Source organism: Podarcis liolepis, assembly GCF_965112155.1.
Source record: "Podarcis liolepis genome assembly, chromosome: 18".
In the NCBI taxonomy this organism is placed as follows: domain Eukaryota; kingdom Metazoa; phylum Chordata; class Lepidosauria; order Squamata; family Lacertidae; genus Podarcis; species Podarcis liolepis.
This window is the reverse complement of record NC_139572.1, coordinates 3,798,825-3,819,106: the sequence shown is the minus strand read 5'-3', so window position 1 is coordinate 3,819,106 and position 20,282 is coordinate 3,798,825. Positions and strand designations below refer to the sequence as shown.

General features: G+C 50.2%; 1 protein-coding gene across 1 annotated transcript in view; it reads right to left on the bottom strand.

The window, feature by feature from the left end:
- Positions 1–13,406: 13,406 nt before the first annotated feature.
- HCN2 (hyperpolarization activated cyclic nucleotide gated potassium and sodium channel 2) overlaps positions 13,407–20,282 on the bottom strand; it is a 51,262-nt gene continuing 44,386 nt past the window's right edge. The window contains exons 8-9 of the mRNA XM_083483707.1: positions 15,053–19,810; positions 13,407–14,920 (exon numbers count right to left, since the gene is read on the bottom strand). Coding sequence (XP_083339833.1) covers positions 18,810–19,810 — 1,001 coding nt within the window. The 3' untranslated portion in view covers positions 13,407–14,920; positions 15,053–18,809. The remainder of the gene's footprint in view (positions 14,921–15,052; positions 19,811–20,282) is intronic.

Below are 20,282 nucleotides of genomic sequence, written 5' to 3'. Positions count from 1 at the left end.
AGGAACAGAAGGTGCCTAGCTAGGGCAGAGGAAAGTACAGTCATACCTCAGGTTGCAGACGCTTCAGGTTGTATTTTTTCAGGTTGCAGACCGCCGAAACCCTGAAGTACCGGAACAGGTTACTTCCGGGTTTTGGCGGCCGTGCATGAGCAAAAGCGTCGAATCACAACCCAATCATGCGCAGACACAGGTTGCGAACGTGCATCCCGCACGGATCACGTTCACAACCCTAGCGTCCACTGTACCTATGAGAAATCAGCACACCTTGGGGTAGCAGCAGGGGAGACTGACGCTAAAGGAGCTTGAGGAAGGCGGAGCTGTTAAAATGAGAACTAGAACCCTGGAATCGGACGCGAGGCTTAAATCGTTCAAAAGGAAAAACCCGCAAAAGAGGAGCAGGGTGCAAGAGGAAAGTAGAGGAGAGGAAGGTAGCCAGTCGTAGGAGGAACTGTTTACTATCTCACAAACGCAGCAGACAAAACAGGTGGAGATTTCGAGTGCTGAGAAATAAGATATTTGGCTGCCGTTCAGAGGCAGACTGCAAGTGGGCCATTCAAAGGATTTTAGCCCTGGGTTTTTGGGGGGGAGCTCCCCCCAAAAGGAAGCTTCAGAACAATCACCAGGAACATCTCCAGGACCCATTACCCTGATCACAAAACCAGAGGTGGTATTTGCGTTTAAAATGCACAGCAAGAGAGAGTTGGGACTGCCTGCGGGAGCACAGCAACCCATCGGCCGCATGACCTTTCAAGCCTTCCCTCTGGCACAAGATTTTGACAATAACCTTATCTCCCGTTCCCATCGTCCCTCCCGAGGCGCATGATGCAAGCTGCATGTTTACGAGCTCTCGTTCCCCAGATAGGACAGCGTCCAGCTCTGTCCCCGATGAACTCTGCATGCTCTCTGTGTATATAAAAGCATGGCTTTTGTAGAAAGCTTTGACGCCACCTGTTAATTTAGAATCGGGACAGCTCCAGCCCATATGTGAAGGCAGGTTGTGGGGAGCATATATCCTGTGCAGGGGTGCATTCCCTTCTGTAGAAAGGCACGTGCAAATGTGCATTGGCAATAACCTATCCCTTTCTTCCGGTGCACAGAAACATCAAAGTAAGGGGCAGTGCAAACCTGAGATTTCCCTTTTTTAAGGTGCAGTCACTGAGGGTTGGAGGGAAGGGAGCCTGGGGCCTTAGCCTAATTTCATCTGTGAGAAAAGGAGGCACCTGAAGGAGAAAATTCTTAAGTAGATCTGTGAAACTTGCTTCCCTGTCCCCAGTAGTTTCATGCCCTGCTAGGGAAGAAGCAAATACAAGACTCCAGGCTAGACGTCTTGCATAACAGAGATTTCCCTGCTCCTTGCACTAAGCAGAAATGAAAACTAGAAACTTGGCTTCCTTAAAAAAAACACACATAGGATTTGGAATCCTAAAACAGGCATAGCGTGCTTTCAGTTTCCCCATTACCACTTTTGTTTTAAATATAAAGGTAAAAGACCCCTGGAAAGATAAGTCCAGTCAAAGGCGACTCCAGTGGTACCTCGGGTTACAGACGCTTCAGGTTACAGACTCTGCTAACCCAGAAATAGTACCTAGGGTTAAGAACTTTGCTTCAGGACAAGAACAGAGATCGTGCCGTTGCAGTGGGAGGCCCCATTAGCTAAAGTGGTGCTTCAGGTTAAGAACAGTATCAGGTTAAGAACGGACCCCCAGAATCAATTAAGTTCTTAACCCGAGGTACCACTGTATGGGGTTGCGGTGCTCATCTCACTTTGAGGCCGAGGGAGCCGGCGTTTGTCCGCAGACAGCTTTCCAGGTCATGTGGCCAGCAGGACTAAACCGCTTCTGGCGCAACAGGACACCGTGACAGAAACCAGAGCGCACAGAAACGCCGTTTACCTTCCCGCTGCAGCGGTACCCATTTATCTACTGAAGGGGTCAACAACCTTTTTCAGCCATGGGCTGGCCCCACTGTCCTTCAGACCATGTGGTGGGCCGGACGATATTTTGGAAAAGAAAAAAAAAACTGAATTCCTATGCCCCACAAATAACCCAGAGATGCATTTTAAATCAAAGCACACATTCTACTCTCATAAAAACACCAGCCAGGCCCCACAAATAACCCAGAATTGCATTTTAAATAAAAGGGCACATTCTACTCATGGAAAAATACGCTGATTCCTGGACCGTCTGCGGGCCAGATTGAGAAGGCGATTGCGCCGTATCCAGCCCCCGGGGGCCTAAGGTTGCCTACCCCTGATCTACTTGCACTGGTGTGCTTTCCAACTGGTAGATTTTAAATATAAGCTTGTGACAATACACATTTGCTGCCCTGTTTGGGTCTGTAAAACGACAGTGCGTCTTGGTTGCTCCAGTATGAACAAGCTGTATCCTGCCAATGGACTTGGGGAGATTCAAAAATTTGAAATAGTGGCTGCCCTATTAAAAGGGGTGGGTAGCTTAAAAAAAGAGACAATTTGCAAATGTACCAGGTTGGTACAGGTCATGTGGCCAGCAGGACTAAGCCGCTTCTGGCGAACCAGAGCAGCGCACAGAAATGCCGTTTACCTTCCTGCCAGAGTGGTACCTATTTATCTACTTGCATTTGAAGTGCTTTCGAACTGCTAGGTTGGCAAGAACAGGGACCGAGCAACCCCGTCGCAGGGATTCGAACCACCAACCTTCTGATCGGCAAGTCCTAGGCTCTGTGGTTTAACCCACAGCGCCACCCGCATCCCTTTCCATTTTCCATTTTCATGTTTCCATTTTCTGAAAACAGCCCAAATACTCTAGCCCTGGAATGGGGAATCCTCTGGCTTGCAGCTCACAGAGTGGCCCTCCAGTCCTCTCTGCCAGGCCCCCGAAACCCCTCAGGCCACACCCCCTAATGCCCATCAAGTCTGGCTGTGATGTGCCCTTGCTTAACCTGGTTGAAGGGGCGCAGAAAATAAGAGGTGGCGTTATTTATCAACCAAGGTGCAGATTTTGTCAAAATAACCAGTTTCTACCGAGAAATGCCACACGAGGGCGCCCTTTCCCTGCCGCAGCCTGTTCCTAACTTGCATTTTAACCCCTTGCAGCCCTTTTCTTCATGCATGTGTCTTTTTGAAACTTACTGTTTTATTGGGTCTTCATAAAAGGAAGCACAGTGGCGGAGGAAGGAACCATTTTCAGCTGGAGGGCCACATTCTCTTCAGCGCAACCTTCTGGGAGCCGCATGCCAGAGGGTGGACAGGGAAACAGTTTTAAATTCTCCCCCATCAGGGAAACCAGAAGCATTAAGATAGCTAGTAAAAGTAAAAAAATCACTCAAAGAGGGAGGAACAGCCTGGGGGAGGATTCTGAGGGCCAGGTAGGGAGAATTAGAGGGCCACATTTGGCCTGAGACCCCCCACCCTGACATTTTGCAATTTTTCACTGCGAAAACTCCCTTTGCCAGTCGCTTTCTTTGGTCCGAGGGTTCCGTTTCATCGCCTCTTTTTCTCAACGGGAGCACAAGGCAGTGGGCACAGGGCGCGCACCCCCCAAAAAAAATACCGTGTTTTTTGCTCTCTAAGACTCACTTTTTCCCTCCTAAAAAGTAAGGGAAAATGTGTGTGCGTCTTATGGAACGAATGCAGGCTGCGCAGCTATCCCAGAAGCCAGAACAGCAAGAGGGATTGCTGCTTTCGCTGCGCAGCGATCCCTCTTGCTGTTCTGGCTTCTGAGATTCAGAATATTTTTTTTTCTTGTTTTCCTCCTCCAAAAACCTAGGTGCATCTTGTGGTCTGGTGCGTCTTATAGAGCGGAAAATACAGTAATTCCCAAAACAACCTTCTGAGGTTGGTTGGGATGAGAGAAGCCAGCAAAGAGAGATTCATGGGCAACTGGAAGGGATGGGTGAGGCTGGATTCGAACCCTGATCTGGGCCAGGTCGTGGGAGCTGACCAGCCAAGCAAATGGGGAGGGGTGCCCCATTGAAAGGAGGGCTGGCGTCGTCAAACCGGCCAGAGGAGACCCCCAAATCTGAGGACCCAGAGGCCTTGCCAGCTGCTTGCCTTTGCTGCTGCCTCTCTGCCAGAGACATCACTCAGCCATGACTCAGAGCAAGACACAGCCTACATGAGCAGCTGTTGACTCATTCCTGGGGTGAGTGGGCGCCGAAGCGCATGGCTGCGCATTGTGATAGGAATTCTGAGGTCTTAGGTCTATGGTAATGTTCATAAGCGTACCAACAAAGCACATACATAGATGAGCACAGGAAGACCGACCTGGAACCATTTTGACTCCTAAACTGAGCAAATGTTTTCTCTGCAAGGCCAAAGTGGGGAACCTCCCCATTGTCTCTTTCCTCGCAAATCCTGTCTTAAGGGATTTTTGGGAAATTTGTGTCCATTGCCCCTCCCACTTTCGCCTCCTGGAAAGTTGCCCAGAAAGGAATGCAGCCTTTTTGCCCCCAAAACGGTTCTCAAACTCTGAAACAGAGAACCGTCCTCAATAAAGCTGCTGCCAGCCCGTGCAGGTGACGCTGACTTCGGCGTCCCCCGCCATCTTCCAGCTCTGCATCTGTCAAAACCCGGCTGATAATTAAAACAGCGTCTGTGTTTCTCAATTAACCAGAGAAAGCACTTCTTGATAGCCCTGCGCCCTACCCCCTTGGCCCTGAAAAAAAGCAAAGAAACCCGGTTTATTTAATTTAATGGCTGCCTGCCTGTGTGTCAGACCCCAGGCAGGGAGGAGACTCAGCTCGTTAGCAGCAATTAGCGAGCTTCTGGCCATACACGACTTCTAACGATCCCCAAAGAAACAACAGGCCTCGTCTATTTATAGGCAATATCCTTCCCCCACCTATTTTTTTCTTCTCTCTGCTACCCCATCACCACCACCAGGCAAGCTCTCAATTCTAGCTTCCTCGAGAGGAGGGCGCCAAACAGAAAATCAAATCTTAGCTCCCGGACTCAGCTCTCAGAATTGTGATAGGAATTTTATGGTCTTAGACATATGGTAATGTTCATAAGCGTACCAACCAAGCACGTACATAGATCAGCACAGGAAGACCGACCTGTAACCATTTTGATTCCTAAACTGAGCAAATGTTTTCTCTGCAAGGCCAATGTGGGAAACCTCCCCATTGTCTCTTTCCTCGCAAATCCTGTCTTAAGGGCACATTTAAGATATGAATAGGGTGTGAGCCTGTGATCTGGCCCAGGAACTAAGCATTTATCATTACAAAAGACTGGGCCAGGCTCCCCAGGAAATCCAATCAAGTACGTGGGGACGCGGGTGGTGCTGTGGGTTAAACCACAGAGCCTAGGGCTTGCCAATTAGGAGGTTGGCGGTTCGAATCCCTGCAATGACGGGGTGAGCTCCCGTTGCTCGGTCCCTGCTCCTGCCAACCTAGCTGTTCGAAAGCACGTCAAAGTGCAAGTAGATAAATAGGTACCACTCTGGCGGGAAGGTAAACAGCGTTTCCGTGCGCTGCTCTGGTTCGCCACAAGCGGCTTAGTCCTGCTGGCCACATGACCCGGACGCTGTACGCCGGCTCCCTCGGCCAATAAAGCGAGATGAGCGCCGCAACCCCACAGTCGGCCACAACTGGACCTAATGGTCAGGGGTCCCTTTACCTTTACCTTTAAGGCAGGGGTCAGCAAACTTTTTCAGCAGGGGGCCGGTCCACTGTCCCTCAGACCTTGTGAGGGGCCGGACTATATTTTGAAGAAGAAAAAAATGGGCGAATTCCTATGCCCCACAAATAACCCAGAGATGCATTTTAAATAAAAGGACACATTCTACTCATGTAAAAACACGCTGATTCCCGGGCCATCCGCAGGCTGGATTGAGAAGGCGATTGGGCCGGATCCAGCCCCCAGGCCTTAGTTTGCCTGCCCATGCTATAAGGGCTCTTGTGTACGCCATAAGGGAAAGGGAGCAGTTTTGGTTTACAACAAAATGATTGGCAAGTTAATGAATTCCTCAGATCAGAGAGTGATGCTCTCTAGACAGAGCAGCTTACAAACCAAGGAGGGAAAGAAGGGGAGTTTGGCCGGGGTTGCTATGATTAATTAGCCTGGAAATCTGTTAAGAATCAGTTCCTGTGATAATGATCTACACTGAGGAGCTGCTGTCTTCCTCACCTTCCCATCCCGTAATTTTCCTCTTGCCTTAAAAAAAAAATCATCATCATCATCCTCTCTTTTAAATCAGAACCAGTGAAGGCGGTGAAGGTCCTGTGTGAGTGTCTGGAGGCGGTTGGAGGATGGATGGTGGCTAACAGATTGAGGTTGAATCCTGACAAGACAGAAGGACTGTTTTGGGGGGACAGAGGGCGGGCAGGTGTGGAAGACTCCCTGGTCCTGAATGGGGTCACTGTGCCCCTGAAGGACCAGGTGCGCAGCCTGGGAGTCATTTTGGACTCACAGCTGTCCATGGAGGCGCAGGTTAACTCTGTGTCCAGGGCAACTCCATCTGGTACACAGGATGAGACCCTACCTGCCCACAGACTGCCTCGCCAGAGTGGTGCATGCTTTGGTTATCTCCCGCTTGGACTACTGCAATGTGCTCTACGTGGGACTACCTTTGAAGGTGACCCGGAAACTACAATTAATCCAGAATGCGGCAGCTAGATTGGTGACTGGGGGCGGCCACCGAGACCACATAACACCGGTCTTGAAAGACCTACACTGGCTCCCAGTATGTTTCCGAGCACAATTCAAAGTCTTGGTGCTGACCTTGAAAGCCCTAAACGGCCTCAGTCCAGGATACCTTAAGGAGCGTCTCCACCCCCATCATTCTACCCAGACACTGAGGTCCAGCTCCGAGGGCCTTTTGGCGGTTCCCTCACTGCGAGAAGCCAAGTTACAGGGAACCAGGCAGAGGGCCTTCTTGGTGGTGGCACCCGCCCTGTGGAACGCCCTCCCACCAGATGTCAAAGAGAACAACAACTACCAGACTTTTAGAAGACATCTGAAGGCAGCCCTGTTTAGGGAAGCTTTTAATGTTTGATGTATTACAGTATTTTAATATTTTTTTGGAAGCCGCCCAGAGTGGCTGGGGAATAAATAATAAATTATTATTATTATTATTATTATTATTATTATTATTATTATTATTATTATTAATCCTTCTCTTCCCCCTAGAAGAAATAATTAGAACACTCAACTCAATTTGACTTAAGATTCCAGGCGGCTTACCTTTCGGACCGAGGGCTCTCTCGTACGGCTAGAATTCGTGGGCGCCCAAGCGAGCCAAAGTTTGGGTGATTCGGAGTAGATAAAAGGAATTCTTCGCACGGGGCGGAGTTTAAACTGTGGAACTACCCGCCACAGGAGTCAGCGACTGCTGGGACGGCTTTAAAAAAGGACAGGGCAAATTCAAGGAGGTGAGGGCTATTGGTGCCTACTAGCCAGAATGGCTGTACTCTACCTTCACAGCAACACTTCCGAATACCAGCTGCTGAGAACCGCAGGAGCAGAGCGGTCTTGTGTTCAAATCCTGCAGTTCACAGCCATCTGGTTGGCGACTGTCAGATGGGCCACTGGCCTGATCCTGCAGGCTCCCTTTATGCTAGCATCCCAGATGCAGAATTCCTGAGAACCCTGTCGTTTAAAAGATCACCACCCAATTTCTAGGCCTTATGGTGGAAAAGGTGTAGACAGAATATCGTGATAGGAATTTTGAGGTCTTAGATATATGTTAAATGTTCGTATGTGTACCAACCAAGCACGTACATAGATCAGCACAGGAAGACCGATCTAAGACCCTTTTTGATTCCCAAACTGACCTAATGTTTTCCATGCAAGGTCAAAGGAAAATGGAAAAGCCTCCCCATCGTCTTTTCCTTCACAAATCCTGTCTTAAGGGCACATTTAAGATATGAATAGGGTGTGAGCTTGTGACCTGGCTCAGGAACTAAGTATTTATCATTACAAAAGACTGGGCCAGGCTCCCCAGGAAATCCAATCAAGTTAGCATTAAACAGGTAACCTGGCAGACAAGAGGTAAACAAAGCACTCAGATTTCTGCTGTAGACCGCCCTTTCTGTAATGTAGGTATGATGAACCTGGGGGTGGTCTTGAACTCCGGGGAGGGAATTTAAAATGTCAGTATACGGGCAGGCACACTTTTGTTCTGGATTCCTCCTCCCTCCTTTGTGTGGTGAGTGAGGACCCCGTTGCAACAGATCAATAAAGATCAGGCTTACTAGCTGCTTTGCTTCTCAATATTCTCTGGTTGGCCTCTGTTATTTTCTCCTACCAATAGGGAACCTACGTAAGGACTCTATATGGGCTCTTGGGTACCCCATAAGGGAAAAGGGCAGATTTCTGTTTACAACTATACCCTTTTTCTCAGAAGCTGTGTAAGCTTCTCAGTGGTCATAGGGGGGCCGGGCAGGGGTCTTTTATATACCACCCAGATTTCCCCATGAAATGAGAGCCCGTGTGGTATAATGGCTAGTGTGCTGGACCAGCGCCTGGGAGATCGGGGTTCAAATCCCCACTCAGTCACTGAAAGGGATTTGGGGGGGCTTGTTGGGGGGGGGGTGCTGTCACCATCTCTCTCAGCCCTGACCCACCTTCACAGGTTCGTTGTGAGGACAAAATGCAGCGTCAAAGAGCCCCCACCTCGGGGGAACAGGCGGCGTTGAAATTCCAGAAGTACTGTATTTTTTGCTCTATAAGACTCACTTTTCCCCTCCTAAAAAGTAAAATGTGTGTGCGTCTTATGGAGCGAATGCAGGCTGCGCTGCTATCCCAGAAGCCAGAACAGCAAGAGGGATCGCTGCTTTCGCCGCGCAGCGATCCCCCTTGCTGTTCTGGCTTCTGAGATTCAGAATATTGTTTTTCTTGTTTTCCTCCTCCGAAAACTAGGTGCGTCTTATGGTCTGGTGCGTCTTATAGAGCAAAAAAATACAGTGATCGAATAAAACTGTTGTTTCGCCGGAGAAGCAAAGTGGTGCAAATCCGAAACGTATAGGCAGCCAATTCTCCTCAAAATCTGGATTGGCCCAGTCCCGAAATTCGACACACGGACCCCTCTCCACCAGAGGAAGACCCCGCTCCCGTCTCCCCACCATCATATACACTTCAATAAATTCAATAAAAGTGAATTTGGAAGAGGTGAAGGACAGAAGAACAACGCCGGTGGACGGCAAAGGAGCACTTTGGTTCTGCCATTTTTTATTACACAGGATGGGTTCGGATGAACAGGTAAGACTTTTTTGTTTTGTCCACGGGACAGAAAGCAGCCACTTCTGAATCAGCAAAATAACGAGAGAAACCCCACTTGCCTCCGTCAATCGGACATTTGGTCAGCAAAGCCATGATCAGTTTGAAACCAGTTGTACATTCAACATCAAAAGGCGCGTGGTTTTTGGTGAGAGACGCTGTTGCGGAGAGGCACAGACTCTCCCCTTGCGAAAAAGGATGCCGGAAGACGAGCGGCCGGTTTGCTCGCCGCGGAACGGTAGGTGAGCCGGACCGCCTCGCGATTCAGAAGCGGCCCCACAGAGGAGATGGTCAAGGTGGCTGACTTCTCCACGGGTCGAAAAAGCCGGACGCCGAGACCGTGGACGGGATGGGAAAGGTATTTGTGGGAAAGCGAAGATTTCAAGGGTCGGAAACTGAGGTTCGCGGGGAGGGGAGAGCGGAAAGCGATCTCCCCCCCGTGAGGTTCCAAGGCTAGTCCTTGGAGAAATCCAATCCTAAACTTGGATTACTCGCAAGGAATAGCCGCAGATGTTTCAAGCGGCCTTCCACCTTTCCGAGGGGACTTAGGACCTTGCAAACACACACACACACATGCTCCGATTGCATTTTAAGAAACTTATATCCACACCCCTTTAGAAAAAGGGGGGGGAGCTCGTTCTCAACAGTAACTGACTTGCGGGACAACGTTTGCACACTGTCCTCCGATTGCAAGCTCCTTGAGGATAGAGACCCGTCCAGGTTTCCTGCGTAAGTAAGTAAGGTGCCGTCTACAACAGTGTAGATAAAGTCTCCTAAAACCAGTTTTCGGTTTTTGGCCTCTTACCACTGCTGTAAGTCTTGCTGATTCTATAGATTCACAAAATCTTACTAAAACCATGGGCTCCAGGTTCCCCGTATTTTCCAAAGCCACGCTGCCTTTTGGAGACGATATTGAGGGTGACTTTTAGATTTTTTCCCCCCAGCTCTCCCCCTTCCAGGTCTCTGAAAATCAAGGATGGCAAGCTGAAAGCGCGTACTATCTGCCAACATTTACGATACGGCTCTAATTTCAAAGCGACAGTTTTAAGCAGAGAAGCTGCAAGGGAGAGGCGGAGCTTGACCCTGTCCGCCGCCTTAGACTTAACCCTCTTCGCCATCCCATATTTTCTCTGTCCTATCCTGCTTTTCGGGACACGGGTGGCGCTGTGGGTTAAACCACAGAGCCTAGGGTTTGCCAATCAGAAGGTCGGCGGTTTGAATCCCCGCAACGACGGGGTGAGTTCCCGTTGCTCAGTCCCAGCTCCTGCCCACCTAGCAGTTCGAAAGCACCTCAAAGTGCAAGTAGATAAATAGGTACCGCTCTGGCGAGAAGGTAAACGGCATTTCCGTGCGCTGCTCTGGTTCGCCAGAAGCGGCTTAGTCCTGCTGGCCACATGACCCGGAAGCTGTACGCCGGCTCCCTCGGCCAGTAAAGTGAGATGAGCGCCGCAACCCCAGAGTCGGCCACGACTGAACCTAATGGTCAAGGGTCCCTTTACCTTTACTTTTATCCTGCTTTTCACTCAGGGCAGTTTCCGGAGGTAGATCCACATTAACACATCGTTCCCACCCAAGACTCAATGCATCGGCAATTGCAGCCTTCTGGAAAAAGCATTCCTACGTATGTTTACAAGGGGCACGGTGTCATTCTGGCCGGAAATTGCTGTGCACGTTAACTTTTATTTCCTTCATTGGCAATTATGTCTCACGGCTCGCACAGAACCCGAACCCGGGGCGCAGAGACTGCTGAAGGCTTAATAATATACCCCTTGGAGCCAGGATAGCCTGCTCTGGCTCGCAGCAGCTCTGAAGGTCTCCCCACCTGATCATTTTAATCTGGAAGTGTCAGGGAACAAAACCAGGGACTTTCTGCTCTGACCACTGGGCCGCACTCCCCCTCACCCCCCCCCAGTCAAGCCAGCAGATTCCCGGGAAACACAGATTACCCATGGGCGTAGCCGGGGGCTGTTCCCCCCCAAAAAATCATATAAATAAATAAAAATACTTAACTGACCAATTGATTTCAGAATCTATAGGGCTGAGCTGCCATCTTGTTAGATGGAGGTCAAATGAGGATGATGGGATGAGACTTCCCCAACCTAGTGCCCTCCAGATGTTTAAAAAGCACAGCTGTGGATCGAATGTGGGACATTTTGTATGAAATGCAGAAGTTCTAAGCCAGGGGTGCCCAAACTTTTTCCAAGGGGGCCAGATTTGATGAAGTGAACATGCGTGAGGGCCGGCCAAAGTTATTTACCTTTTTTTAGGATTGAAGTTGAGCTTTCTTTATGTTTTTTTGGGGGGGATTTTAGGATTTCGCCCCAGGACACATGCTGCCACGTCGCCCCCGGATTAAATCGACCGCCGGGCCGGATTAGGCCCCCGAAACAGACTCTGGACATGCCTGCTCTAAGCACTAAGCGACGCTGCCTCCTCGCGGCTGTGGCTCCAGCAGGAATTCAAACATGCGCAGGCGCAAACACACAATTCCGAAGACAAGGGACGAAACGACAGGTTGACGTACAGACATGCGCACCACAGCACCTCTCACAAGAGGCTGGCAGAGGGAGAGGCGCAAAACCTGAGGTTTGTTACGACACGAGAGCAAGGAAGGGGGCCCGGCTAGCCGTGGAAGGTGGCAGGCAGCCTTGTGAGTCTGTTTTGGAGATCTGTTATCCTCCCCACATACTTCAGGCAGGAAGGAGGGATGGGAGAAGGTGCCGTTGGACCTCCTAACCCCATGCAAAATCTGACGCAGTGCTCAAACAATCCTCAATTCATGCCCAGATTCCCAATGCATACATGCACCGAATCTTTTTGCAACCCTCTGATTGATTGATTGATTGATTGATTGATTGATTGATTGATTTAGCTCTTGTGTAGCCCACTCTACCGACCCCAGGCATCATAAGAATGTCTATAATGTAATGCGGTGCCAGATTTACGTATAAGCTAAACAAGCCACAGCTTAGGGCCCCGCTCTCTTGGGGGCCTCCAAAAAAATTAAAGGACAAAAAAACAACAACCAGGATGTACATTACCAAAATGTAGGATACAAAACAAATAAAATAAAACCTACATCCAGCAACAGTGTTTTGTGTTGTGTAGGCTCCTAGGATGTAAGTCGTGGGCTCCACCTGCTAGCCTGCTCCCTAAAATATCACTGCTTTGCTCCATTCTCTATATAGGGTGCCTACATTCTGCATAGGGGTGCAGGTGGCGCTGTGGCTTAAACCACAGAGCCTAGGGCTTGCCGATCATAAGGTTGGCGGTTCGAATCCCCGCAATGACGGGGTGAGCTCCCATTGCTCAGTCCCTGCTCCTGCCAGCCTAGCAGTTCGAAAGCACGTCAAAGTGCATGTACAGTGGTGCCCCGCAAGACGAATGCCTCGCAAGACAAAAAACTCGATAGACGAAAGGTTTTTTCGTTCGCGATTTGCCTCGCAAGACGAATTCCCCTATGGGCTTGCTTCGCAAGACGAAAACGTCTTGCGACTTTGTTAAACCGTTTAAACCGTGCTTCGCAAGACGAAAAATTCGCTAGACGGCAAAAATTGCAGAACGAATTAATTTCGTCTTGCGGGGCACCACTGTAGATAAATAGGTACCGCTCCGGCGGGAAGGTGAACGGCGTTTCCGTGCACTGCTTTGGTTCGCCAGAAGCGGCTTAGTCCTGCTGGCCACATGACCCAAAAACTGTCTGCGAACAAACGCCGGCTCCCTCGGCCAATAAAGCGAGATGAGCGCCACAACCCCAGAATCGTCCGCAACTATACCTAATGTTCAGGGGTCCCTTTACCTTTACCTTTACATACAGCAACAGTGTTTTGTGTTGTGTAGGCTCCTAGGGTGTAAAGTCCTGGGACTTACTAGTCCTGCTAGCCTGCACCCTAAAATATCACTGCTTTGCTCCTTTCTGTATAGAGGGTGCCGACATTCTGCATGGACTGGTTGCAGGGAAACATGTGCAAATGGCTTGAGATACCTATGAGGTCCATAAATGACCCTATAGCATATATTCAACACAAAAAACAGCAGCAGTTTGTTGTTGACAAAGGGCAGCTGGACATATAAAGGGCCCCAATACCTTCAGGAGCTGAGGGCCTCATCAAACCGAAATCTGGCCCTGATGTAACGAAAACAAAGCAACTGAGGGAGGGGGGGGATCAAATCCCAACAAGAATAAATCAAATTTCTATCACAATCCGGGGGGCGGGGGAGAATAAAAATGTGTTTCACGGCTCCATAAATTGACTTTTCACATTACCGAAAAACCCATCAAGGATTCTATTATTGACTGAGCCTTCCACAAATCGGGATATCCTATCTGGCTAAATCCTACTCACCGGGCTGCAAGCCGACATTAGCCTTACTCACGAGAAGACCCGTCGAAACAAAGGCACGCGCGCGCACAACTAATGCATTGCTTCCGTTACAATTCAGCTGCAGTGCAACCCACCGGTTGCAATGGGCCTACTCATGAGTCCATTGTCTCTCGAAAAAGGGCTGGCTGGTTTCATTTGCCGGCATTAGAAGAGTTTAAAAAGCCAGCCTTTAAACCGTAACCCATTTCACAAGCTGGCAAAGGAGCTATTAAGATTTAATTGCCAAAAAACTTCTCACTGACCTGTTCCTTCCCCAACAGAGCACCCCGGTGCGAATCCTGAATTTAAGAGGCTACAGGTGCAGAGGCCAATATTATTAAGGAGCAGGGGAACTCTTGCTTCTTGTAGCAACCTCAAGAGCCATGCTGTAAAGTTCCTTCAGGTGATTGATATATATATATATAATCAGCCTGCTGCTGGACTCCATTTATCCCTGACCATTGCTTATATAAAACTGATTTTGATTTTAAAAAATCAAATTTACATTTCCATCATTAAATATCCACCCTTGCAGTCGTACATTCATTGACTTCCCTCCTTCCCCTTCCGCGGTTCTTTAAATTTCCCCATAATTTCTGCATGTTCTAAGAGCAAAACAAACAAACAAACAAAAATCATTGAATTTAGTTTCCCCTCTCCACTCAATTATATTTCTCTATTGTGTGTTACACTGCTGAATTTACCTTAATCCAGGTAGCGTTTTCACTTGCCGGAGTCTCAGCATTTCAAGAGCAACAGATCCCACCAGCCTTGTTCACCAACTTCCTTGTAATTTGGGCACACCTGTCTGCACTGCACATTTTAAAGCGGTATCACACCACTTTAAAACAGCCATGGCTTCCCCCAAAGGATTCTGGGAGCTGTAGTTTCTTAAGGATGCCGAGAGTTCTTACTATTCCCTTCATAGAGCTACAATCTGTAGAGTGGTTTCACCATAAATTTCTCTTCCCAGGGAACTCGGTGAATTGTAGCTCTCTGCGAGACGAATATGGGAATCTCTAAACTAGGCTTTCAGCTTCCATAGAAAAAAACTACAGTTCCCATTATTCTTTGGGTCAATCTTGTTTTAACAGATGTTTCAGAGTTTTGAGATTTTTTAAAATTGCAAACCCTTTTATTTCTGTTTAATAGCAAGCAGTCTATTATAGTAAACAGGGGGGGGGAGGGACCCCTTTAAAAGTGCAAAGCTACTACTGACGAAGGGTGCTAATGTTATTTTTATTTTTATTATCGGAAGGGGAACCATTAAGCAAATTGGCACTCGGCCAAAACCCCTGCCAGTCTGCTGCCAATCATCCAGACACCGGCCATCAATCATATAACAACGGTCCTGAATGACCTACATTGGCTCCCAGGACGTTTCCAAGCACAATTCAAAGTGTAATATACTAATATACTAATCCAGAATGCGGCAGCTAGACTGGTGACTGGGAGTGGCTGCCGAGACTGTATAACACCGGTCCTGAAAGACCTACCTTGGCTCCCATTGCATTTCCGAGCACAATTCAAAGTGTCGGCGCTGACCTTGAAAGCCCTAAACGGCCCAGTATACCTGAAGGAGCGTCTCCACTCCCATCGTTCTGCCCGGACGCTGAGGTCCAGCTCTGAGGGCCTTCTGGCAGTTCCCTCCCTGGAAGAAGTAAGGTTACAGGGAACCAGGCAGAGGGCCTTCTTGGTGGTGGTGCCCTCCCATCAGATGTCAAGGAAATAAACCACTATCTGACTTTTAGAAGACATATGAAGGGAGCTCTGTTTAGGGAAGTTTTTAATCTTTGCTCTTTTATCGTGTTTTTAATGTTCTGTTGGGAGCCGCCCAGAGTGGCTTGGGAAACCCGGCCAGATGGGCGGGGTGCAAATAATAAATTATTATTAATATTATTATTACTGCTCAACAGCCCCTGATCCAGAGGTGCTGAGCAGGTACTGCCAGCCATTAAGGTAAAGGTAAAGGGACCCCTGACCATTAGGTCCAGTCGCAGACGACTCTGGGGTTGCGATGCTCATCTCGCTTTACTGGCCGAGGGAGCCGGCGTACAGCTTCCGGGTCATGTGGCCAGCAGGACTAAGCCGCTTCTGGCGAACCAGAGCAGCGCACGGAAACACCGTTTACCTTCCCGCCAGAGTGGTACCTATTTATCTACTTGTGCTGTTGTGCTTTCGAACTGCTAGGTTGGCAGGAGCAGGGACCGAGCAACGGGAGCTCACCCCGTCACAGGGATTCGAACCGCCGACCTTCTGATCAGCAAATCTTTCCACAAATCCTCTTGCTCTCCATCTATGCAGAATAAGGACTGGTGACATCCCCCGGAAGTTTGCCGAAGAGATTCCTAGGGAGTGAAACACAGCCGCTTCCCTACCGGTCCCTCCCAAGGATTTTCTCATTTCCATCTGTGGCCCGTTTCGCTGGATAGATTTATTGCCATTTTTTAAAGGCGGAAGCACATATGTTTGTGGGTGAATGTGAAAGGACCATATTGCATTCAGAGAAAGGATGGAAAAGACTTTACAGCTTGATTTTTGCTTTTTTTTTCAAAAGAGGAACAGAGTGGGGATGGGAATAGAGACTCCAAACCTCGCTCTCTTGAAGATGCCAACTTATTTCCGCTGGAGAATTCATTTCACCACCCACAGAGCAGCCAGTCACCAGCAGCGAAGGAGGCCCTGAATATCGTATTTTTTGCTCTATAAGACTCACTTTTCCCCTCCTAAAAAGTAAGGGGAAATGTGTGTGCGTCTTATGGAGCGAATGCAGGCTGCGCAGCTATCCCAGAAGCCAGAACAGCAAGAGGGATTGCTGCTTTCACTGCGCAGCGATCCCTCTTGCTGTTCTGGCTTCTGGGATTCAGAATATATTTTTTCTTGTTTTCCTCCTCCAAAAACTAGGTGCGTCTTGTGGTCTGGTGCGTCTTATAGAGCGAAAAATACGGTAATTAATATATATATATAGAGAGAGAGATATGAATGCCTGTGAGTCACATTTATTTCAATGCTTCAAGGAGGACAAATATTTGGTACATTGCGGTATCTTGGAGGAGACTGGCGGGGACTATTATTATTATTATTACTATTAAAATCTGCATACTGCCCGATAGCCATAGATCTCAAGGCAGCCGACAACGTAAAATTGCAATATGAAAAATGCAAAATAGATGACGAAAACAACAAGAAGGAAAGCAACAACCCCTTCTTCCACAACAGATTTTAAAGGGCATAGGACGTCAATCGCCCCAAGGCCCGGTTGAAGAGGAACCTTTTCGCCTGGCACCTAAAGGCGTACAGCGGTACCTTGGTTCTCAAACGCCTTGGTACTCAAACATCTTGGAACTCAAACACCGCAAACCCGGAAGGAAGTGTTCCAGTTTGTGAACTTTTTTTCGGAAGCCGAACATGCTCCGTTTTGAGTGTTACGCTTCCGATTTGAGTGTTACGCTGCGGTCTGTCTGCTTTTGCTATTTATTTTTTGCGGCTCTTTTTTGTGACTGCGTGGAACCCAGTTCAGCTATGGATTTTTTGATTATGTGACAGCCGTACATTGCTTATTGCTTTCGTTTTATGGATCCATGGTCTCGTTCGATAGTAAAATCCATGTTACACTGCCGTTCTAGGGGTTGTTTTTAAGAGTCTGGAACGGATTAATCCGTTTCGCATTCATTTCTATGGGAAAGCGCGCCTTGGTTTTGGAACGCTTTGGTTTTGGAACGGACTTCCGGAACGGATTAAGTTTGAGAACCAAAGTCCCACTGTATATATTCTGTGAAACGCATTTGTTTTAAACCATTGGTTATGCTGGCTGTTTGGGTGGGGGGGCTGACGGGAATTGGGGTCTCTGAAGGGGCACACACAGAGGGCCTCCAAATTCCCCCCCTCCACACACAAACACCCCATGCAATTGCGTTTCCACCGATCACCACCGTCAGGTAAACTGCCTCTGAATGTGGACGCTCTGTTTTAACTTTTGCAGTTAAGAAAGCAAAGTAAAATAAGCCACATGGAAGGAACGCTAAGAAGCTAAATTAGCCCAGCTGGAAACAGATCACCAGACCATCAAGACCAGTATCCCGACTCCCAACACCAGTAGGAAGCAGCCAGTGATATACTGCCTTCAGCGATGATTTTTTTTGCGACGCTCCAAAGGGCCGCGAAACCCGCAAATCCTGCCAACGCACACGCGAGGAAACAAACAGGGGGGGAAAGGTTGTCGCTAGAACTGCCCGAAACCTTGTGGCAGTGAGTTCCATAAGCTGCTAACGACAGGCTTTCAACAGGAAGGCACTAGAGCTGAAAGTTTGGGTGGGGGGCGGAATAGCAGACAGGCAAAAACACGCAAATCCTTCTCCACGGATTGGGGACGTCCAGAGAACCGGCCCGCCATTTCCCCAAATGTCGCACCCGGTATTTAATACGACCCCCCTGCAAAAAAATAAAGCCTTTAGCAGCCATGCAAAGACAGGAAAACCAGGTTTTCACAGGAGGCGGAGGGTTTGACTGCTGGCAAAGTGTGGGGCCGCCGCCGCAAATCCCTCTTTCCAACGACACCACTTTTTCCTAAGTGCCCCCCCCCAATCCCCTTCCTTCTGGGGTTCTCCGTGGAGCAGGTTGCATAAGGCTCTGCGCATGTGGTCTGTTATCGTATAGATATCTATAATTGATATTAACTGTTTTGAGATATATATGTATTTATGCATGTATATATCTTACACATATTGGGTTAAAGTTGCGCGGTAAGTCTAGATATGGCTTTCGGTGGTGCAGTCACAGCAGGGCGAGGTGGGATGGAGAGGATATTGGGTCACCGGGAGCCAAACTTTGGTCAGGAGCGACGGGTGACGGGGGGGGGGCAGCTGGCTCTCTCAATCTCTCTCTCTCTCAACACACACTCAAATACCAACACCCCTCTAACAGGGCTCCCCCCTAAACTTTCCCCAGCTTCTGTACGAGCCATGGGGGTTCCTGCCCCGCTTTCCCCGCAAGCAGGCCTCGTAAACTGCCCAGCGGGCACCGGGCGTTGCGGCGGGCACCGGGGCACGACACCTGCCCCCCCCCCGAAGATCTGGCCTGCCCCCCTTTCCCTCCCCGCCGTCAGTTTTGTGCAGCAAAAGGAACGGTCCGCAAGAGAGAAAAGGCGCCGCCGCGATGGGCATTGCGGTGCCGCTCTGCCACCAGCCGGGTTGGTGGTGCCGCCCTCACTCCACGGCCACCACGGTGCCGCCAGCCGCTCAGGTCAAAGGTCACAAGTTGGAAGGAAGCCTGGATTTCGCTGGGTCCGTGTCGGGCGTGCTAATGGCAGGGTCCTTGCGGGCGCCGCCCGAGTCCGGCGGCGGCGGCGTAGGGGAGCCCACGGGCACCGGGTGGGGCGGGCCCCCGCGGGGCGGAGGCGCAGCCCCCCGGGGCGTACCTCCGGGGCTCTGGGCGGAGGGGGCTGGCGAGGGGGAAGAGGAGGCCGGGGACGCCCCTTGGCCTTGCCCCGCAGCGATGGAGGAAGAGGACTCGCCAGCGGACGGCGGCGGGCTTTGGCCCATGGTCTGAGAGACGCCGTGCGGCAACGACGGCTGCGAGGCCGACAGTGGGCGCGTCTCCTGGCTCAGGCTGCTGGTGGGGAGCGCCTGCGTGCTTTTGTGCGCTGCTAGCCGCTGCGGCGAGCCGGGCGCCTTCTGCTGAGTCAGCGAGAGCTGGGAGCCCGACTGGCCTTTGGCGCCGCCGTAGGGGAACGTCCGGCTGGCCAGGGGGGTTTGGACAGGAGGCCTGGGCGCCACGGCGGAGAAGGGGGCAGGAGGCTGCTGCGGCGGTGGGCGCTGCGGCGGCTGCGGCGCGCCGTGTTGTTGTTGCTGCTGCTGCTGTTGTTGCTGTTGTTGTTGTTGTTGTTGCAGGTTGAGCTGCTGGTGTTGTTGCAGCAGCGCCGGCGAGATGGCAAAGGGCCCCGGGACGGCGCCTTGGTACTGCAGCCGGCGCACCATGCGCGGGGACCCCAGTCCCAGGGGCCCCACCAACGGGCTGGCCATCTGCGGGCAGAAGCTCATGGCCACGGCCTGCTGGAGCGTGGCGATAGCCGACGTCACCTGGGGCTGAGGCGCAGGGGCAAACATGGCCGCGTGATGATGGAGTTCTGCCTGTTGGACCATCTCGCGGTCGTAGCGGACGATCTCCTGTATGATCTCGTTCTCCTGGTTGTTGAAGACGCCCGAGTTGAGGTCGTGCTGGACTTTGTGCAGCAGGATGGAGTTCTTCTTGCCTGGCAGGGAGAGGGGAAAAAGGAGAGAGGGTCAACATTGTAGCATCATACTCATGATAATAGGGACGCGGGTGGCGCTGTGGGTTAAACCACAGAGCCTAGGACTTGCCAATCAGAAGGTCGGTGGTTTGAATCCCCGCGACGGGGTGAGCTCCCGTTGCTCGGTCCCTGCTCCTGCCAACCTAGCAGTTCAAAAGCACATCAAAGTGCATGTAGATAAACAGGTACCGCTCCGGCGGGAAGGTAAACGGCGTTTCCGTGCGCTGCTCTGGTTCGCCAGAAGCGGCTTAGTCCTGCTGGCCACACGACCCGGAAGCTGTATGCCAGCTCCCTTGGCCAATAAAGCGAGATGAGCGCAGCAACCCCAGAGTTGGTCACAAGTGGACCTAACGGTCAGGAGTCCCTTTACCTTTACCTTACTCATGATAATAAATGCTGGAAATGTAAGGAAAAGGAAGGAACCTTATACCAC